Here is an 18,111-nt window from a genome sequence, read left to right as displayed (position 1 = left end):
TTTGGTGAGCCGAGGTACTGGGGTTGGATGAAAATAGAGACAAGGTAGATACTCGGGCTTTGGGGAGGATTGGAGTGGAGCCATACTGAATGTGTTATTATGTGGACGGAAAATCAGGCGCATCTCGACGAGCAAGTCTGGGACGGATGGGATGCAGATTGAGTGGTTTGTGTAAATATACAATTGACTGAACGGACTTTCCCCATAAACACACAATTCAAGGTCAGTTGGCTGATACCGACGGCTGCAATGTGGTCCATATTGGGAGGAGAGCATGTAGTAGAGCTAGTGCTGCCTGAGCTTTGTGAGAGAGCTATCGATGCCCCTAAAGGGAACTGGGGGACCATGAGGGAGCACTTTGGTGGCCAGGGTCAGACAGGGTTAGACAATGTTGAAATAAAGTTCAAGTAGAAGTCCGAAAGTTCCTAATAGACACAACTACATATTCTTAGAATGCCTGAAAGAAGCACCTACCTTTCAGACATCTCGACAACTGCTTGGGTATGACAGTTCCTTTGGGTGACGGCCACTCTCCTCCAGCTCGGGCCACCAAGATAACTGCTTGAACCTGGCATACCACTGCCTCAACAAATCCAGGCGCTCATCCTCAAACACGTCAAGGGAATAGCTTAGTTCCATGTATCTCGCACCACCTGCAAGCGCAGCATCCACCAACCCAGGATGATCAAGCCCAGGCGTCAGCCATCCACCCTTTTCCAAACTCTCGGATGCCCACTCTTGAGCCTTGAGAAGAGTCCGGACATGGTTCTCCTTTGCATGACGGGCCAATGCAAGGCTGCGGTCTTCATCCCGAATACCGGACCAGCTCGTCGTGACAGCCGCTGCGTTCTTGATGTAGTAGTTGGAGTCTGTGATCGACTGTAGAATGGTGGAGTGGATGTCGTTCATGAGGGCTCTCTCGAGGGGCGTGAGGCTGATCATGGGGGTTTTCTCGGGGTAGAGTTCCTCCAAGAGCAAACGGATAGAGGAACTCTCGTGAACCCAGCGTGGTTCATTCTTTCCAGCAGGATCAGTAATCCTCAAGCAAGGGCTGCTCTTGCCAGCAGGCTTCGGGTCGCTTGGATGGACATCCACAACGGCAGAACCATTGAAACAAAGAACTTTGATGCTGAGCCTGGGGTCGTTGGTATTGCCCTCGTATAGTTGAGAAGGGGAGTCGACAAGGCCTTTAAGGAGGAGAAAGTAGACAATCTGTTTAGGGAAGAACCCCTCCAGCCATAGGAAGAGGGTAAGTTTAGAGTCAGCGGTAATGGACGACATGATGCTGAAACTTAATCTTCCTTTGAGTGCTTGATTTAAATTGAAGTTATTTATTTATTGGGATGATCGTCTTTATACTTGCGGGTGAAGAGGCTTATAAATGCCTGCGATGGTTGAAATGTCGCCGGAAGGATTGGACCCAAATCGATTCACGCCGAAAAGTTCCCGAGCTATCGTTGGCAACGCAGTCAGTCAGGGGGAAGACTCCTTCGACCATCAAGGTGGTTTTAATCGTCCAAGAGAGTTGGCCGTGATGACACACATGTAAAATGTTACCCTCAGGAGATCTAGAGTGTCCCATCCGCTATGGGGCTGGAATTTGGGAGGAGACCAATCGAGGTCAATCCTGGCATGAGTTTGGTGATCAACTATTTAGACAGCTCAACTTGCTCTGTCCAACTTGTTGGTCTTCCAAAGTATACCGTAGCCTTCCGTTCTGTTAGATCCATGACAATGTTGAACAAGGTCTGCGACTCTGACTCGCCAACCTGACAGCGATTGATAGAACCTGGAAATCCCTGCTCGTCTTTAAACAGTTCGAATAACGAAGAAGATGTGATCGTCTCCGAGGCTGCCTTTTCTGTTACGAGTTGAGAAAGACGCTTGACGCGAGCGAACGAATCCAAATATGGTGGGCGCTCGTCTACGCCTGGGTGGTCGAGAATTAGATGGTTCGCGTGAACGATGGTTCCATCCTGGTCCAGTTCGATCTCCTTGATCCCCACACTCGTGCATTCGAGTCCTATCGCTTCCTTTGAATCTGAGACCAAGATATGGCCACTTCCAGCCGTCCCAGTTGCTTGCAGTTTCTGTGCCGCCTCACGCGCAGAGTTTGACTCCAGGGCCGCTCTCAGTGAAAGGTGGATTGGTAACTTCGTGGCGTCGAGGCCGCGAGCTCGGATAGCGTTGAGGGAGACTCCAACGCCAGATGAGTTAAATCCGATCTTGCCTATAACACCGCCTTCCGTAACAAACGACATATCTGGCAGTTCCGTGCCTGGCTGGGTAATATGACAGATAAAAAGGTTGGGCGTCTGTTGGACCCTCCAGTCCCAGTTCTGCACCAGGAGCATATTGCCATTCTTCTGGCGGTATGCCAGGCTGGTGCAGCCGTCTGTTTGAACAGGGACACTGGGGCTGTCGGTGAATAGACCAAAGGTGATTTCAGTTCGGACATTGAGAGCGACAATATCGATAAACTCGACTCCTGCGCCATCGGCGACGCCGCGTATTTCTTCGACATAGCGAGGGCATAGCCTCTGCAGTGGCTCGACGTACTTTTGTGCCTCGAGTCGAACAGCAGGCCAGTCCATATCACATGTGGTTTGGAAAAGCCACTTGTAAAAGTCTAGAGATCCCGCTACTTTATCCTTTGCGGCGGTGCCATGTTGATGGCCGATCTACAAGTACTCGTTATCATCCAGGATGTGTTGAGGCTCTTCCCTGCATACTTACCTCATATGGCGTACCAGAGCAGTTAACTTGCAGCATCGCCATCTTTTTTTAGTTACAAAAATGTTCGTCCTAGAACTGGATGAAAACGAAAATGAACTCGGCTTGCGAGGGGACTTATACCCGACTACAGGCGCGGGGTTAGACAAACAATAGCCCCGATTCCAATTGTAGATCAACGCGCTATTACTCATAATTGGTCCATTGCCTGCTCTCGCATCCTCCATAGCTGAAGTGATGCTGAAATGACCTAGTTACCCTTTCTTAAACCCCGTCGGCCTCTAACTCTGGAGCCCGAGCCCGAGATTTGGAACTAGCGCACCTCGGCCTTCACATTTCTGCAATACCAGGAACAATTGTCGGCTCAGGCCGGGTAGGTGTCTACTAGAATTGATAAAATAGAACGCTGGGATGGGACCGCGTCAAAAATGCACCAAGCCACATATGCTTTACTTACGCCTTAATGCAGGGAGTGTTCCGTCGTCGACTTCGACATCGGAGATGTTCAAGGGGGATCGCACCAAGACATCTTCCCTTGAAGCAAAGCACAAAGCCACATCGAGGTTATCGCGTCAAACTAAAATTCGACTTGCCAAATCCCATGCCGCTTCTCCACTGTCGCAACAAAAGCCCATTCCGAAAATGCAGAGACATACCTGCAGCCCATACTCCTTCCCCCCCCCCCGGACCTTGCGGAAAGGGCGGGTGAGAACCGGGTAGATCCGCCACTAGGAAGCAATCTGAAAAGCCAATCTTGCATTTGTCGATCGTGGGGGCCGCCGCCCTGATCAGCATCCATATTCATGACAGCAGTTCAGTTCTGTCTCATAGCTTCTATGTCGATCTGCTGTGATGCGACCCTTTCAATCTTCATCACGGCGGGGTAAATGCTGGAAATCGGACATTCTTTGGCTGCTTTAAGCTTTCTAGTGTAGAGTTTCCAAGTTTGTTTTGCTGCAGTGCCTTCAATTCACTGATAGCTGTTTAACCTCGTCGTGTATCCTAGTACCATTAGGACTGGGGTTTCCGTGATCAACATGTTGTCCTCCCAAACGAATCACATAGACTACACAGTGTCCGTAATCTCTCCTCTTTAGCCACCGTCTATTCTACTCTTCATTCTCTTTCTTATTTCTGGTAGCATCTGAGTCAACCTGAGCACATTCGAGTTGAGTGCAAACTATTAAGATAAGGGAAGTTCACAGAAAAGGACACGCAAGTCCAGCAATATTCAAAAATGAGACAGGCTCTGAGAGGTCTAATCCGTATGCAAGGATTTATGACGAATTCCATTTGCCGACTGGTTCTCCTACAACGAGGAATCCTCGGGTGGTGATCGTCCCGTGCCTGTCGGACAACGGACCGCCACAATCGGACCGCCGCACAGATATGAGACAATGAGATAATGTGTCGTGGCAAGTCTTGATATTCCAAATCACATGTAAGGTTACTCAGGGAGTACACAACTGTTTGGTGCTGCCTTGGGTATCAACATGCCTTATTAAAGATGAATTCTGCATCGACTTCAAAGTTGGGAAACGTTCATTCTTGCTGTATCATTCACTCGGCTGGTCGAGTTTACAGCTATTTTCTGCCAGATAATCATGTTTGTGGAAAAGCCCCAGGCAGGATACAATCCACACTCTCCAAGCCTTGGAGCAACAACATCGGTCGACGAAGACAAGAGTTCCAGACACGAACTCGACCCGGCGACACAGTACCTAAGAGATCACCCAGAATGGGCCGATTACGACCATCTTGAAGCAAAAAAGGTTCGCAAGAAGATTGACTGGCGCATCATGCCGCTCATGGTCGTTACAAACACGATTGGCGCTGTCGATGTGAGTTACCGAGAACCACAACTACCAAGGAGAGTTGTTAATCAACCTACAGAAAATTATCGTCTCCAACGCCGCCTTGTATGAAATGATTGAGGATACCCACCTCGTCGGACAACAGTACAACTGGGGTGAGTCGGCTTGGGCAATCCTCAATCCCCTTGTAACTAGACCATCTTGCCAGTGGTTTCAATCTTCTACCTCGGATGGCTCGTCGCCGAGTATCCCGCCAACGCCATACTCCAAAAGTTCCCCGTCGGCAAGACTGTCGGGATTACCGTGTTCGGCTGGGGGGCCGTCGTAATGTGTCTCGGGGCAGCCCAGAACGCGGCCGATCTCCTTGTGCTCAGATTTCTCCTGGGTGTCTTGGAGGCTCCCTCTTACCCGGCATTCACCATCATCAATGCCATGTGGTACAAGAAGGCTGAGCAGCCGCTTCGAATGGCCTTGGCACTTGCGGGCTTCGCGAGTGTAATGTTCCTTGTCTCCTCTATGCTATGGCGTCCCTAACGAGCGCTAGTTGATTGCGGGTGGTGTTTCGTACGGAATTGGAAATTTGCATACTTCCATCGCCCCTTGGAAGCTCTTATTCTTGGTGATGGGGGCGTTTCAACTTCTCTGGGGTCTGGTGCTCTATATCTGGCTACCAGATTCTCCACTGAAGGACAACTTCCTGAGCGGAAAGGACAAGTGCATTGCTCTCGACCGAGTTCGAGAAAACATGATTGGAATCGAAAACAAGGTGACTGCATGCCTGAGAGCAGCTCATCGTCCGAACTAACCACTGTTGCTTCCAGGAACTAAAGTGGTATCATGTCCGCGAAGCCTTTACCGATTACAAGACCTACCTTCTCGTCCTATTCGTTCTCAGCATCCATGTGCCAACGGGCGGCGTCGTCGCCTTTGGAGCGCAGATCGTGTCTGGTCTTGGCTTCAGCACACTCGAGACCATGCTTCTCAGTATACCAACAGGCGCGACGTTGACCTTGTCGAGTTTCATGGTGGCGGTTCCCCAGCTGTGGTTCAAGAACAAGAGGTGCTTGGCGATGGGGCTTTGCTGCATAGTTCCTGTCGTTTGTTGTTCCTTGCTACAACGTGAGTGTGCAGGGCTTGAACGAAGGTTGTTTCGAGTACTAACTAGCTTCTAGATCTGCCTCGCGAGAACAAGGTCGGCCGACTGCTGGCGTACTACTTCTTCTACTTCTTCTGGGGCCCATACGCGACAGGAAGATCCATTGCAATCATGATCGCTCCCAAGCTAACCTTCATAGCCATCTCCCTCCCTATGGGCAACGTATCTGGGCACACCAAAAAGCTAACTGTCAATGCTAGCATTTTCGTCACATATTGCGCCGCAAATATGATAGGTCCCCAAGTCTTTTTCATCCACGAAGCACCCAACTACCCAACAGGATACAATACCTTGTTGGGATTCGAGGTTGCTGCCATCTGCTGCGTCACGGCGTATGCAGTGGGTTGCTTCCTGGAGAATAAGCGGAGAGATCGAAAGGAGGGGACCAACGTCTCTGTGGGAGCGGATGAACAATTTGGAGACTTGACCGACTACGAAAAGAGGGGATTTCGATACCTTTATTAAATCTGAACATTAACAATGGTGGGGAAATTGCTGCATGAGTCTTGCGCATTGCATTCAAGGTGGAGAAGATCAGATCGAATGTGTGATCAGCATCAAGGAGGCGACCACGTGCGAAGGTGGCAGTACGGTGGCAGTATGCACCTCATTATCCTATAAATTGAGAGGTCCCCTTAAGAACTCTAACCTCAAGTGTTTCATGACTCTGAAAGCTAGCTGCTGGTTTAGCAGGGGGAGAGCCAACACGAACCAGGTTGAAGATTGTTGCTGTTACCCTAGGCGGCCCATCAACACCTTTTGTCAAAGAACTAAGAAACATCAAATACATCTACAAAGCGATAATGCAGGCATAGACAGTTATTGTTCAAGCCAGAGATGAGAATTAAATGTATTAGGTATCAGGCCAAGCCTCCATGCATCACGCACGCACATCACTCCTCGACGCTCCATCCAATCCACATAATCCAACACACAACACCCATTCCTTGAACCCCCCTTATCCAGTTCCCAGCGGCCCGTAGAATCCTCGCTATCGCTAAATGCAAAAAAAAAATAAAACGCAAGCAAACAAGCAAATAAATGCGGTATAAGTGTCAAAAGTGTCGGGAAATTTTTCTGCCAAACGCCATGCCGCTTCAATGTCCATAACCCTTGGTATCTTCAACACGACCAAAAACGCGCCAAACCAATACCTCTTTGGATCCCCGCGCTCAGTTCAGATCTTATCTTCGAACGTCGCCTTCGTTTTGTTAGTTTTACTAGATTTGTTAGGAGAGATTTTTTATCGTTGTTGCTGAAATCGTCATGGCCATATCAATCACTTCATCCTCCTCTTTGCATGCGTCTGGTCACCGCCGACAGTCACTGTCTGTAGAGCGACTCCTTAAACCTCCTCACCCAGTGCTGACGCACACGGCCCGGCATCTTGCAAAAGACCATGGCCTTGCACTCGTTGATGAGCACACTCTCGGAGATCTTGACCTGCAAATCGAGGTCTTCATCTGCAAAGTCGCGGAAGAAGACATCGAGAGCTTCCTCTTGCCAGCGCAGGCTGCTTCGCGAGCGCACAGCTTCGACGAGCTCTTCGATGACAGGCGCATGCGACAGGAGCTGGCTTTCGGTCTGCGAAGGAGATGCGACACTGGGGCCGTCCCGAACCGCGAGAGGTAGCATGGACGAGTTAAGCATAGTAGAGGTCAGCGCGCGTGAGCCATCGTTAGAGGAAGTCCGGCGCCGCTTCCCAGGAGACTCGGGAGCCTGGCCCAGAGGCATGTTCGAAGCTGGGGGCGACTCGAAGGTAGCGGGGGTGCTGGTCGTGGGAAGCTGGCGCTTGCGGCTCTGTGTGATAGTCTCGTCCGGCGGGGTCAGCGCGCTGGCATTAACGGTCGGCGGGCCGCGAGGAGGAATGGTAGTAGACGTCGGCCGTTGCTGGGTCGAGCCAGTCGAGGAGGTGGTCGGGGTCTGGGTCAAAACAGGCCGAGAATTGGGACTCTCTAAGCCGGGAGGCCGGGGAGGGGGCTCGCTCTGGAGGTTCAAAATCCCTGTGCCAGGCATCTCGGGGTCTTCAGCGATAGGACCGTCGGTTCGTCGTCGAGGCTTCATGATCCGCTTAGGAGCACCCCCCGAGCCGATAACGTCGGGGTACAGGATCTCCATGTAGTCTTCGTGATCAAAGGGTCGGCCGCGGAGCGCCCTGGATAGAGGTTCCCTCTGGTGCGAATTAGCAATGCTGTCTGGGGTCTCGCGCCTACACCTGGGATCGCTGCTCGTGTGGTTGACCAGCGGTGAAGCCTCGGCACTTGCGTGATCGCAGCCTCGTCCGATATCGTCAAAGGAATGTTTACCTCGATGTGTGCGGTCCACGCCTCTTCGGTGGCAGTGACTGTTCTCGTCACTGGGTTATACAAGAACTCGGCATCCTCGCGAAGGCCTCTCCATAACCGAAAACGCTTCCTAGCATTGTCGCTCTTGTTGATCAGGTGGCTCTTTGTTGGATAGGCACCGTGACTCTCCTGCAGGGCCTGGGCGGCACGCTCCCAAGCTTCAGCTTTGAAGGAAGAGTTCTCGCGAAGGCCCAGCTGGACGCTCTCGCAGAGGCTTCGGAAGAAGGTAGCTTCGTAGGCAGGAGTCCAGCTGAAGCGCGGAGCTCTTCGATCTCGGTCTACTCGGGTAGGTGCTTGGCCGTCGGGGCCGAGCACAACATCGCCGTCGTCTTCGGACATGGGAGGAGCGATTGGAGCGAAGGAGGCGTCGTATCAAGGGCGACCTAGTCGAGTCGTCTTGGGAGACTTTCGACGGAGAGGAACAAAAAACCAAGCCACAAAAAACAATGGATGACGAGATATGTCCCCGTGACAGGAACGAGGCTGAAGCCGAAGCGAATGCTTCTCTGGAGTCTGTCGCTCTCACTGGCACTTGGCAATGGGATTTCCCTGGATCCAATCGCCCAGTCGGGACTCGGCCGGGCGGTGAGTGGAGACCAAAAAAGAGGTCACCTGGGCTGCCGGGAATTTCATTTTGCGTCACGTGCACCCACCAGAGTCCAATCGCAGCCGTTGAAATCGGCGGTGCGTGGAATTGAAGGGGAGTTTGATGGGGACCGTGAAGGGATCAACATTGTCGCTGGGGAATTGCCTCTGTAAGGCTGTCTTTTTTCCCTTTCTCGATGCAGGAATTCGAGGATGCATTCGATGCATTATATGCCCCTTTAGAGTTGATCCAGGACCATGGACGAGGATCTAGAGCTTCTGGAGCTTGAGGGAGCTTTATTAACTCCTGGGCCAATCTCCACGTGGTGCTGCAATCTTGACGACAGACACGCCAAAACACCACACGCGGTGCAGGGATGATGCCACCTGCAGACCTCACCGATTGCATTGCGGTACTTTTGCAGTTGCAGTTGCACTCGGTCTTGTCGCCGAAGACTCCATCTTTTCATTTCATCAATGACGAAACGGATGCACGCACTTGGAGAAAGAAGCTTTTTGAACGGGCGGCACGACTGCAAACCACAGGCCCAGGCGTCTCTGGCCAGTCAGTCTGCGGTGTGGACTTTCTTGCAGCAGAGTCGCATAACCGCCGCTGCCGCTCCTTTCTCGCCTCGTTTTTTTCGCCTCGTTTTTGGCTGTGTTTCGTCTTGACTGTGTCAGCAATGCCAAGTTGTCTTTGTTCAAAGGGTTTCGGCACTCGAGCAGCAAACCTCTAGGCCCACAGTACTTCATGGCGTGGTGTCGGTGAACCCATCGACAACAGCAGTCTTTGGTTGTCGCCGAGCAGGACGGACATGACCACAGCATATGAGTCGCGGCTTGAAAGAGACGAGTTTTGGTAGGGCGAGCATTTACTCAGAATTACCCTCCAATAGCCAAGACTCGGTAAATCTTCTCGCCGACGGATCCCGTCAATGCTGGAATGAATGCCAACAGGCAGACGGGATCTCTGAGATGGATCCAGGCACTCCTGGGTCTTCATCTAGCCGAGCTGCCGTATATGACTATGGGGCCTTGAATTCGCCGACGTCGGTAAACTTGAATACTTTGCAAGATGGTCTTTGGTGTTTCTGTCAGGCGCATCCCCAATTTCCCATGTCCATCGTTGGCCGATTGCGTCTCAACCACGCACCCGACAATACGACACTGTAAGTCTGGGTATCAAGTATCGCGTAGTCAAACGGCTTGCCCTTTCAAGCTTCATCTTTTTTAACAACTCGGTCATTCGGCATCTCTCCCACGATCATCACATCCATCACTCTGCAAACGAGGTGGAGTCCCCATTCCCAACATCCATCCCGCAACCGCACAGAGCGGACAGCCCGGCCCCCGAGAGCACTCCAGATCCCTCCCCCATCTCGGCATACGAGTCTACTGACTTGGCAGCCCGTCACGAGGAAGAACTACGATGGAACTTATCTTATCTGATTGATCTTTCCTGCAGGGGGCGAACCAACACATTCATTTTCCGTTTCCCGCTACCGCTGAACGAGCCCCCCGGTTAATGGCGCGGTTTTCTGTCAAGGAACGGAGCCGGAGCGGAGCATCGGGCTAATCCCCAGGAGCCAATGGTCCGGTGCACCCCTGGCTAACGAGTGCTAAAGTGCGGAAAGCTTATTGCCACACCGGCCGAATATGGGGGCCAAGTTGCGATTTCGCCGGCGGATGTCACTGGATGTCACTGGATGACCATGTCGATATCCCTGATCACTCAGGTCGACTCGTAGTGACAGGGGGGGTCCACGGAGTGAGATCCAAGAACTTTTTTCACGTGTTCTACAGTAGGCAAGGTAAATGAAGTATCTCAATGGATCGTGGACGGAACTTGCAGCCCAAGACGCTTCCTGAGATATCTGTTTTTCTCAGCGCATCACGTATTTATGAACACCGCAAGTTATCTGGAACTGACCAAGTCTGAACAAGACCTTGGCGCATCAAAGCCCAAGCCAAGCGGTATTGGCAACAACTCACGTTCATTCACATGTGCGGCTGTGTCAAGGAGTCACCGGAACCTAGAAGAACTGATCGTCCCTACTAGGTAATCCAAGAGTCAAGGGTCAGTGACAGGCACTGGTGTTTAACTCATCCGATGGTCCGATTAGACGGCCCGTAATTGATCTCGGAGTTAGCTCAGCCTGGGCTCGGATCGTGGGGTTGGTGTCGTGCTTGGTATGCTTGGCTCGAGTTCATTATTGTCTAGCCAAGTCCTGAGGCCTCTCGCAGGAAAGGAGGAATCTCGAGTCATGGGCAGTTGTGCCAGTTGCTGTTTGTTGGAATTGAGAATTTCAAAGATGTCTCACACAACTCTTCCCTCTCTTTACATTCATCCTGTTGGCGATGCTTGATTCTAGTAGGCCAAAGGCAAGTGCCTCTCAGGTTGGACGTGAACTGTAAAATACCAACAGAACACATGATTCTAAGAGGCTTAGCTTTTGGAAAGGGAAAATGTGAACTTGAACAGTCCTAGCCTGCAGGGGTTCTCGAGCCCATGTCAAACCACACGCACACACACACACAAGTTCCCGTTTGCTAAAGCCGACGATGGTGCTAGCGGTAAGGGCGGCTTTGGAGCGATCATGGCCCGATGGTTCCGATGTGTATGGGTCTTTGTGATGCCAGTGCCGGACTGAAGGCGACATCGCAACTTGACGAGTTGGCCATAATGTTGCGAGCAGCAGCCCTCCCCACGCTTTTCGGAGTATCGGCAACCAGAAACAGTTCAGGCTTCGTCAAAATCTTCACGATGAACCAAGTTCGTGCGAGTACACGATTTATCGAATCATCAATAGTGGAAGCGGCCTGTTCCTGTTGCAGTGCGGCGACAGGCATATTGGGCTGAATTGCTTCGTGTAGCGTCGATCGTTGAGGCGACGTTTTGTATTAGTGGGGAAATCGACGATCAGTTTCGTGATATAGTGTTTAGATGGGCAGTATTGACTTAGATCCGAGTAAAACCGAGCGAAAAGGATCGATATATCCTTGGATGCACGGCGCGGTGACATGGTTCTGCCTCGCAGGTCCCTGGGACTTCAGCCACGGGAGCGAAAAGAGCCGGTCATGTACATGGTAAATTTGACAAACCCACGTCAGAGAGTGGGATGAAGAATGAGATCGTGCGTTGGTTTGCGATTGCCGGCTTGGAAAGCTGGTGTGCCATTTGTGGCTTTTGACCAGGCATCGGAGCATCGCGACTAAAGAGCGTGGAGGTGCATTCAAGCAAAAAATGGAGTCTGCTCATGGGCATTTCAGCTGGAACATGCATGGGGTGTATGGAAAGAACACAGGCAGGGTTGCTTTGACCAGCCCTGGCTCGATCGGGAGCGGCGTATCCTAGGCAGGAGAAGCGAGTGTCTCGAGCATCAGTTTTGGGCAGGCCGTATTCACTCATCTAGAACGGCAGAACCAACAGCACAATACAACCATGTCGACCAAATAAGGTACGGCCTTGAGGGGACCTTTTTTTCTGGGGAGCAACGCCACTAGCCAGGGTGTCCTGGGCGTGGCATGACAGCCGGCTCTGCGCCGAAATCGCTCACCTTGAGATGAATTGGCTCCCTGATTAGATCTCACGCATAACGGCCCCGGGATCAAACCGAGAGTCCGGGCTAAGAACGGTTTCTCGATGGGAGACAAGACAGGCTACGACCGAACTAGAAAACCAAATCTTGGGACAGAATAAAAAGGTTAGGCGATGCTAGGGGCAGCCGTCATAATGATTGGACGAGGTGGAGTCATGATCAGATAAAAAAAAATTATCTGATCATCAGATAAGATGCGCCATTGGTTTGCCAAGTCCGAAGCATTCGCTGTGTCCGCTGAGCCTAACCGCACACGACCACACCTATTCGGTCTTGAGTCCATCCAGGGCCCCTGCAGGTTCGGCTGGGGTGTTGAGGCCCTGGTCGCGACTTTTCCACCGTCCGTCAAATCGAGTCGCCTGCTGATGGTTTGCTTCAGCACCTGCCCATGAGAGCCCAGGCGCGCCCACCGCAGCGGGGTCATTTTGGGAAAGTACCCCGACTCAAAGCTGTCTCTGCGTCCCCCATGTCACCCGAGGCCGGCCAGATCGGCTGCCCCCATGTGCAGATTTTTGGACCGAACCAAAACGGATTCAAATGTCTCGGGACCTTTGAGAGGCCCAGAGGGCGTAGACGAGGTGTTGTACCGGGTACCTCGGCTCGGTGAGGGACGGAGCAGATGTTGCTTGGTATTATCTTGGCTGTCCGTTCTGGTACAAGCTCGACACACCTGTGCGCCCAACTGGATTTGAGTACTTTTCGTCAATAGCCTGATAAGCTCCGAAAAGGCTCCATGTTCGTTCATGGCCGGTTCATGAACCAGGATTCGCAGGTGCAGAGACGTTCAGCCGCGTGGGATGACCTGGAGATCCACGCCCACGCCCACGGCAAGCCCAGCGCGTGGGTTTACCGGACGGACCTGCCATCCATCTGATCCATGCCACACCTTAAACCTTGCAGGCAGGTGCGGTTTCCGCTTCCAAGCAGCTGAGATGGGAGAAGGGCAGGCACGCTAATTCTCATTCTCTCGTACCTTCCCTTGGCTAACCCACCTTCTTCTCAACCCTGGCTCGCCTTACCGTCTGCTAAAGAGTAGTGCCACTCCCACTCCCTGCAGTCAACCCTGCTTTTCTTCTTGATTACCTATATTAAGAGGCTCACGGCCGTGCCATCTGCTTATCGATCTCCCGGCTCTTTTTTGGTCTTTACTCTCGACAAGTCTCATCTGGATCGCACACAACACTCGTTCGCTCTGTTGTGCAAACGCGACCAGCCCGTCAAGTCACAAAAAACTGCTACTCAGCAATCGACAAGAACACCCGAGAAAGCCGCCAAGATCGACCGCCGCGGAGTCCCAGCAACCATGGGTATCAATCCCTTCAAGAAGAGCAAGCCGGACGAGGATGCCGTCGAGGGACCGACTCCGGCTCCCCAGCCCGCCGTCGACAGCAACAACAAGGAGATGGGCGTTGAGGGCAAGGTTCACGATGACGACCATGAGCTTCCCGAGGTTACCAGCACCTACCAAGCTGGTGTGCGAAACATCGAGGCCATGACCACGGTATGGACCAAGAAGGATATGTGCTTGGCCTATGGCAAGTGAGTATCAACATCTGGGGCATCTGCAACAGTGGTAGGGATGCCCCGTGCTGGAACACAGCAACTGACAAAACGCCCAGTATCTGGTTCATCTACTTCATCCTGTCTATCCAGGAGGTTGTCGTGCGAAGTCTTAACCCTTTCGTCGTCAGTGACTTTGCAGCACATTCACTCACTGCCGTTGTTGGTATCATTTCCAGCTTGTTTTCCGGTCTGGCCAAGATTGTCTTTGCCAAGTTGATGGATACCTGGGGACGTCCCCAGACTCTGCTCATCACTATGGTTCTCTGGACTGTTGGCTTCATCATGATGGCCGCCTGCAAGAACGTCGAAACATATGCCGCCGCTCAGGTCTTTTACCTCACTGGGTATGCAACTAATCTTCCCATGACGCCTTCAGCAACTGACAATTATCTACAGCGCCCAGGGCGTGAGTTACTGTATCACCGTCTTCATTTCTGATACCTCGTCTCTCCTTAACCGTCCCCTGATGCTTACATTCGCCACCTCCCCGTACATTGTCACTACTTGGATTGGTGGCCCTATGGCCGACTCGATTATCGGCGGCATCGGGTGGAGATGGGGTCTTGGTCTCTGGGCCATCGTCATTCCTATCGTCGTCAGCCCGCTTTCCATCATCTTCCTCTACAACCAAAACAAGGCCAAGAAGATGGGACTGTACCATCCTCACCAGGTCGATGTCTCCATCAAGGGCATCTACAGTTGGTGCAGGGATGTTGATTTGGTCGGTATCATCATGCTTATCGGTGGCATGGCTCTGTTCCTCCTGCCCATGTCTATTTACTCCCGCCAGGCTGATGGTTGGAGGTCGCCTATGATTATTTGCATGATCATTTTCGGTGGTCTTCTTCTCATCGCCTTCGTCATCTGGGAGAGATTCTTCGCTCCAGTCACCTTTATCCCCTATAAGCTCCTCTCGGACCGAACCGTTTTCTTCGCTGGTCTTATGTTCACCTTCGTTTTCTGGAACTCGGCTATCTGGGGCAGCTACTTCACCTCGATGCTTATGATTACCTGGAACACTGGCGTCACCAAGGCTACTTACATCAGCAACATTTACCGAGTTGGCTCTTGCTTCACCGCCATCATCCTGGCTTACTTCATGCGCGTTACTGGTCGCTTCAAGTGGGTTAACCTCTACTACTCTCTCCCACTTATGCTCCTCGGTGTCGGCCTCATGATCCACTTCCGTCAGCCTGATCAAGATATTGGCTACGTTATCATGACCCAGATCTTCGTTGCCTTCGCTGGTGGACCCATCGTGGTTGCTGGTGAAATGGCCATGATGGCCCCCTCCGACCATCAGCATGTTGCCGTCATGATCGCTATTCTGGATCTGTTCGGCAGCGTTGGTACTGCTGTCGGGTCTACTGTCTCCGCCGCCATCTGGACCGGAACCTTCAAGGATCGCCTGTATGCTCGCCTTCCCGAGGGTGCCGATGTTGAGAACATTTATGGCAGCATCTACAGCCAGTTGGCTTACAAATGGGGCACTCCCATCCGCTATGGCATTGGCCTTGCATATGGTGACACCCAGAAGTACATGCTCATCACCAGTGTGTGCATCTTGGCCCTTGGATGGTTCTGCGTCTTTGCTTGGAGAGATATCAAAGTCACCAACATCAAGCAGGTCCGCGGAAACGTCGCTTAAAAGGCGGCAGTGGCATTCGCCTCTTGTCTACCTGCATGTGCAGGACGGGCAAGGGGTTGCTGGCTTCAACACACTATTTAATAAATCTTTTCAAATATTCAAGCATGTATTTCGCAGAGGACCTGGGCAGTGTCCTCTGGACTCGCTCACTAATGCACCTCTACACATCTTGAAAACGCTCAAAGGGGCTTTGGGAATGGCTCGGCGCTGGCCACGCGAAGAAACGAAGTACTCGACCATGTCCTCTGTATATACTCTTTTGAATAAAGGCATCGAACTGTAACCAGGTGTCCAAATTTGATCTTCATTTCTGCACGTTCGAAACACCCCCTAAAGTTTGAATCACTTTCCCTGTGAACTGGAATTGCCTTGAAGTCTCGCTGAAGAAAAAGACCGATGTCTGAAACTTCCAAAAATACGGAGGTTGCAACCGGAAGACCGGAAACTTATTCGAGACCGGCTTGTAGGTGATCTTTGAGGGAAATCGTTCAAAGATCGCGCATTGGGGTTTTTCAGCGAGTTCTGAAAGTTCGTGTTCCTTCGAGCTTGGAAGCTGTGTGAGTGAGCTACGCCATATATCACAATTTGAAGGCCTCGAAAATGACCAACTCATGCCTCAAGGTTATTCGTTGATAGTTTCGAGTAGCCTTTGAATCTATTTACAGAACTAAATTCCCATTGTGTTGCTTCTTTTCTTCAAAATTTAGCATCCAACAGGTAGAGCATCAACATCAGTAGGCGTCTTGAAGAGGTCAACTTCAGCGGCTCGGCGCCGGGTAAGACCTGCAATAGGCTGGCCATTGCCCTTGTTCCACTTGGGCAGCTCCTCGCTCGCGACGGTGTTGGCATCCTCTCCGTTGTTGAGGCGGCGGATGAGAGTAGAATCTCCAGAGGCGCCGCAGCCAACATTGAAGGCCCAGCTGACCAGGGCTCCGTACTGGTTTGCGTTGAGGACGACTGCGGAGGTGGTGTCAAGGGTGATGCACTGCTGAGCTACCTAGGAGACAAGTAAGTGTCTGTTGCGAGCGGTTACTTCAGTACGGTATGACCCACTTTGATATCGTCCTGCAGGAGTTTCTGTCCGTCGGCCTGAGACAGGGGGATGGGATAGGGAATCTCGGAGCAGCCCGACTGCTTGCAGAGATGTCCATAGCCTACAGTGGGGTTGCCAGTGGCGTCGATGTCTGGGTGAATGGTTAGAGCAGTCCTTGGTTTGTGAAAAACGAGGGAGAGACTTACAAACATCTGCCCGAAAACCCTCAAATTCTTCAACGAGGCTCAGGGTAGCTTGGTTGACAGGTGGGCCAATGCAGGCCGCTCGAACGCCGGCTAGGGCGCTGAGGGAGTACAAGAGAGCAAAGGAAGAGGGAATCTGAACCATGGTGGCGGCAGTGAATGGGAGAGTTAAAGAAGAGTGTCTATGATGATGGTTAGATGCTTGAAGCTTTGGGCAATTAGGCTAAACAACAGGAGTGGCCCCCCTAGTTCTTATAGTTGGATCTTTGCACGACCCCTAACCCTCTTCCCCAGACACTACGTCAGGTTCATTTTCCAAAGGTAAGACACCCTCGGCGATGTCCTGCAGAAATGCCTATTACAGGATCACAGCTGAATCTCAAGAATGCGAGACCCCTGCTGATCGACAAGTGGAACCCCGTCCAAGCACCCGTCGATCCCTTTCTCCCGCCAGGGGGAGAATCCAATGTTCCGATAGACGACTTGACAAATCTGGCCCGATGCGCATTTTACTTGACGCTGCAGGTGAAACGAGCTGATAAGATCCCTGACCTGGACCACACGTGTGTTTGCTCATTGGCTACTTTTGGAAGGTCAAGATCGAGGTATGAGCTGATGGTTGAAGATCAAGTGGATCATCACCTTTAAACTCTACCGAAAAAAAGAACGCATAGTTGGTGAGGCAGAATTGCACGTTTTGCCTCTGCAGAGTTTGATTGCATCTTTGCAGGGTTGAACCCTGAGGAGTTCCATCCCTGGATCAAACGCAGATCCACTCATAGCCGATTGAAACTCGTCGATCGAAAGGCGACTATGATGTCAGGTTTGGACCACAGCTTGGGATTGTCTCAGACATTCTTCCAGGAAGCATGGGACAAAGGTAATAATCAACGGGCGCCTATTCTTCCGTGATGACAGCCGTCAAAGGATTTGGCGCATAGTTGGCGAGCCCTGTAAGTATGTTGAGCCTGGTGCAACTTACGTGTTCCTCATCTATCTGGAGCCCTTGAAACGGAAGAGGATGCTGGTGTTCATGCTGGTGGCGAAACGTTGAGCCGTATTATGGCTTCAGAACGAGCAAAGCTTTGGGAGCTCAGAGTAAAATCAAGCTCAGCCACTTGACTGATCAACATCATGTTTCACGTATTCATCGTATTCAAAACTAGACCAACAGGTACCCCGAGTTATGAATCCCATAGATTTTAACTGCCACTGTTTCCGCCCGCCTTTTCACGGCGTCGTCCGAGAAGGATGGTTCTCCAACTGGCTTCATTACAGTACAAATTCAAAAGACCGTATTTCCAATGCCAACGCCCAAAATGGCGGGTATCAAGTCATTCCAGTATCAAAAGGCCACACCCATACTAGAGGAAAAGGAAATCATTGCAAGCGTGCATCATGTCTATACCCATACAAGCCAGACCCAAGTGCA

At 51.6% G+C, this 18,111-nt stretch overlaps 6 protein-coding genes across 6 annotated transcripts; 2 read left to right on the top strand and 4 right to left on the bottom strand.

Moving 5' to 3' along the window:
* Positions 1-477: 477 nt before the first annotated feature.
* LRP88_01165 (uncharacterized protein) lies at positions 478-1,281 on the bottom strand (the record flags this gene model as incomplete). Its single annotated transcript, XM_083237860.1, has 1 exon — positions 478-1,281. The coding sequence occupies one exon, from the start codon at positions 1,279-1,281 to the stop codon at positions 478-480; it is 804 nt and encodes a 267-aa protein (XP_083106365.1).
* A 368-nt stretch (positions 1,282-1,649) lies between these two features.
* LRP88_01164 (uncharacterized protein) lies at positions 1,650-2,594 on the bottom strand (the record flags this gene model as incomplete). Its single annotated transcript, XM_083237859.1, has 1 exon — positions 1,650-2,594. One exon carries the CDS (start codon positions 2,592-2,594, stop codon positions 1,650-1,652), a length of 945 nt encoding a protein of 314 aa, XP_083106364.1.
* A 1,743-nt stretch (positions 2,595-4,337) lies between these two features.
* Positions 4,338-6,168, top strand: LRP88_01163 (major facilitator superfamily domain-containing protein; the record flags this gene model as incomplete). Its single annotated transcript, XM_083237858.1, has 7 exons — positions 4,338-4,574; positions 4,627-4,702; positions 4,756-5,040; positions 5,092-5,106; positions 5,222-5,313; positions 5,369-5,666; positions 5,720-6,168. 7 exons carry the CDS (start codon positions 4,338-4,340, stop codon positions 6,166-6,168), a joined length of 1,452 nt encoding a protein of 483 aa, XP_083106363.1.
* Positions 6,169-7,026: 858 nt separating this feature from the next.
* Positions 7,027-8,387, bottom strand: LRP88_01162 (Myb/SANT-like DNA-binding domain-containing protein; the record flags this gene model as incomplete). Its single annotated transcript, XM_083237857.1, has 2 exons — positions 7,027-7,875; positions 8,010-8,387. 2 exons carry the CDS (start codon positions 8,385-8,387, stop codon positions 7,027-7,029), a joined length of 1,227 nt encoding a protein of 408 aa, XP_083106362.1.
* Positions 8,388-13,535: 5,148 nt separating this feature from the next.
* LRP88_01161 (uncharacterized protein) lies at positions 13,536-15,443 on the top strand (the record flags this gene model as incomplete). Its single annotated transcript, XM_083237856.1, has 3 exons — positions 13,536-13,771; positions 13,852-14,139; positions 14,192-15,443. The coding sequence occupies 3 exons, from the start codon at positions 13,536-13,538 to the stop codon at positions 15,441-15,443; spliced, it is 1,776 nt and encodes a 591-aa protein (XP_083106361.1).
* Positions 15,444-16,146: 703 nt separating this feature from the next.
* On the bottom strand, positions 16,147-16,824 carry LRP88_01160 (lysozyme; the record flags this gene model as incomplete). The annotated part of the gene is made up of 3 exons (XM_083237855.1): positions 16,147-16,440; positions 16,497-16,627; positions 16,683-16,824. The coding sequence occupies 3 exons, from the start codon at positions 16,822-16,824 to the stop codon at positions 16,147-16,149; spliced, it is 567 nt and encodes a 188-aa protein (XP_083106360.1).
* Between the last annotated feature and the right edge of the window lie 1,287 nt (positions 16,825-18,111).

The sequence above is a fragment of the Fusarium phalaenopsidis genome (genome assembly GCF_050370095.1).
Source record: "Fusarium phalaenopsidis strain FUZ10S chromosome Unknown contig_32278, whole genome shotgun sequence".
Taxonomy (NCBI): Eukaryota; Fungi; Ascomycota; class Sordariomycetes; order Hypocreales; family Nectriaceae; genus Fusarium; species Fusarium phalaenopsidis.
This window is presented reverse-complemented; position numbering and strand designations above follow the sequence as displayed.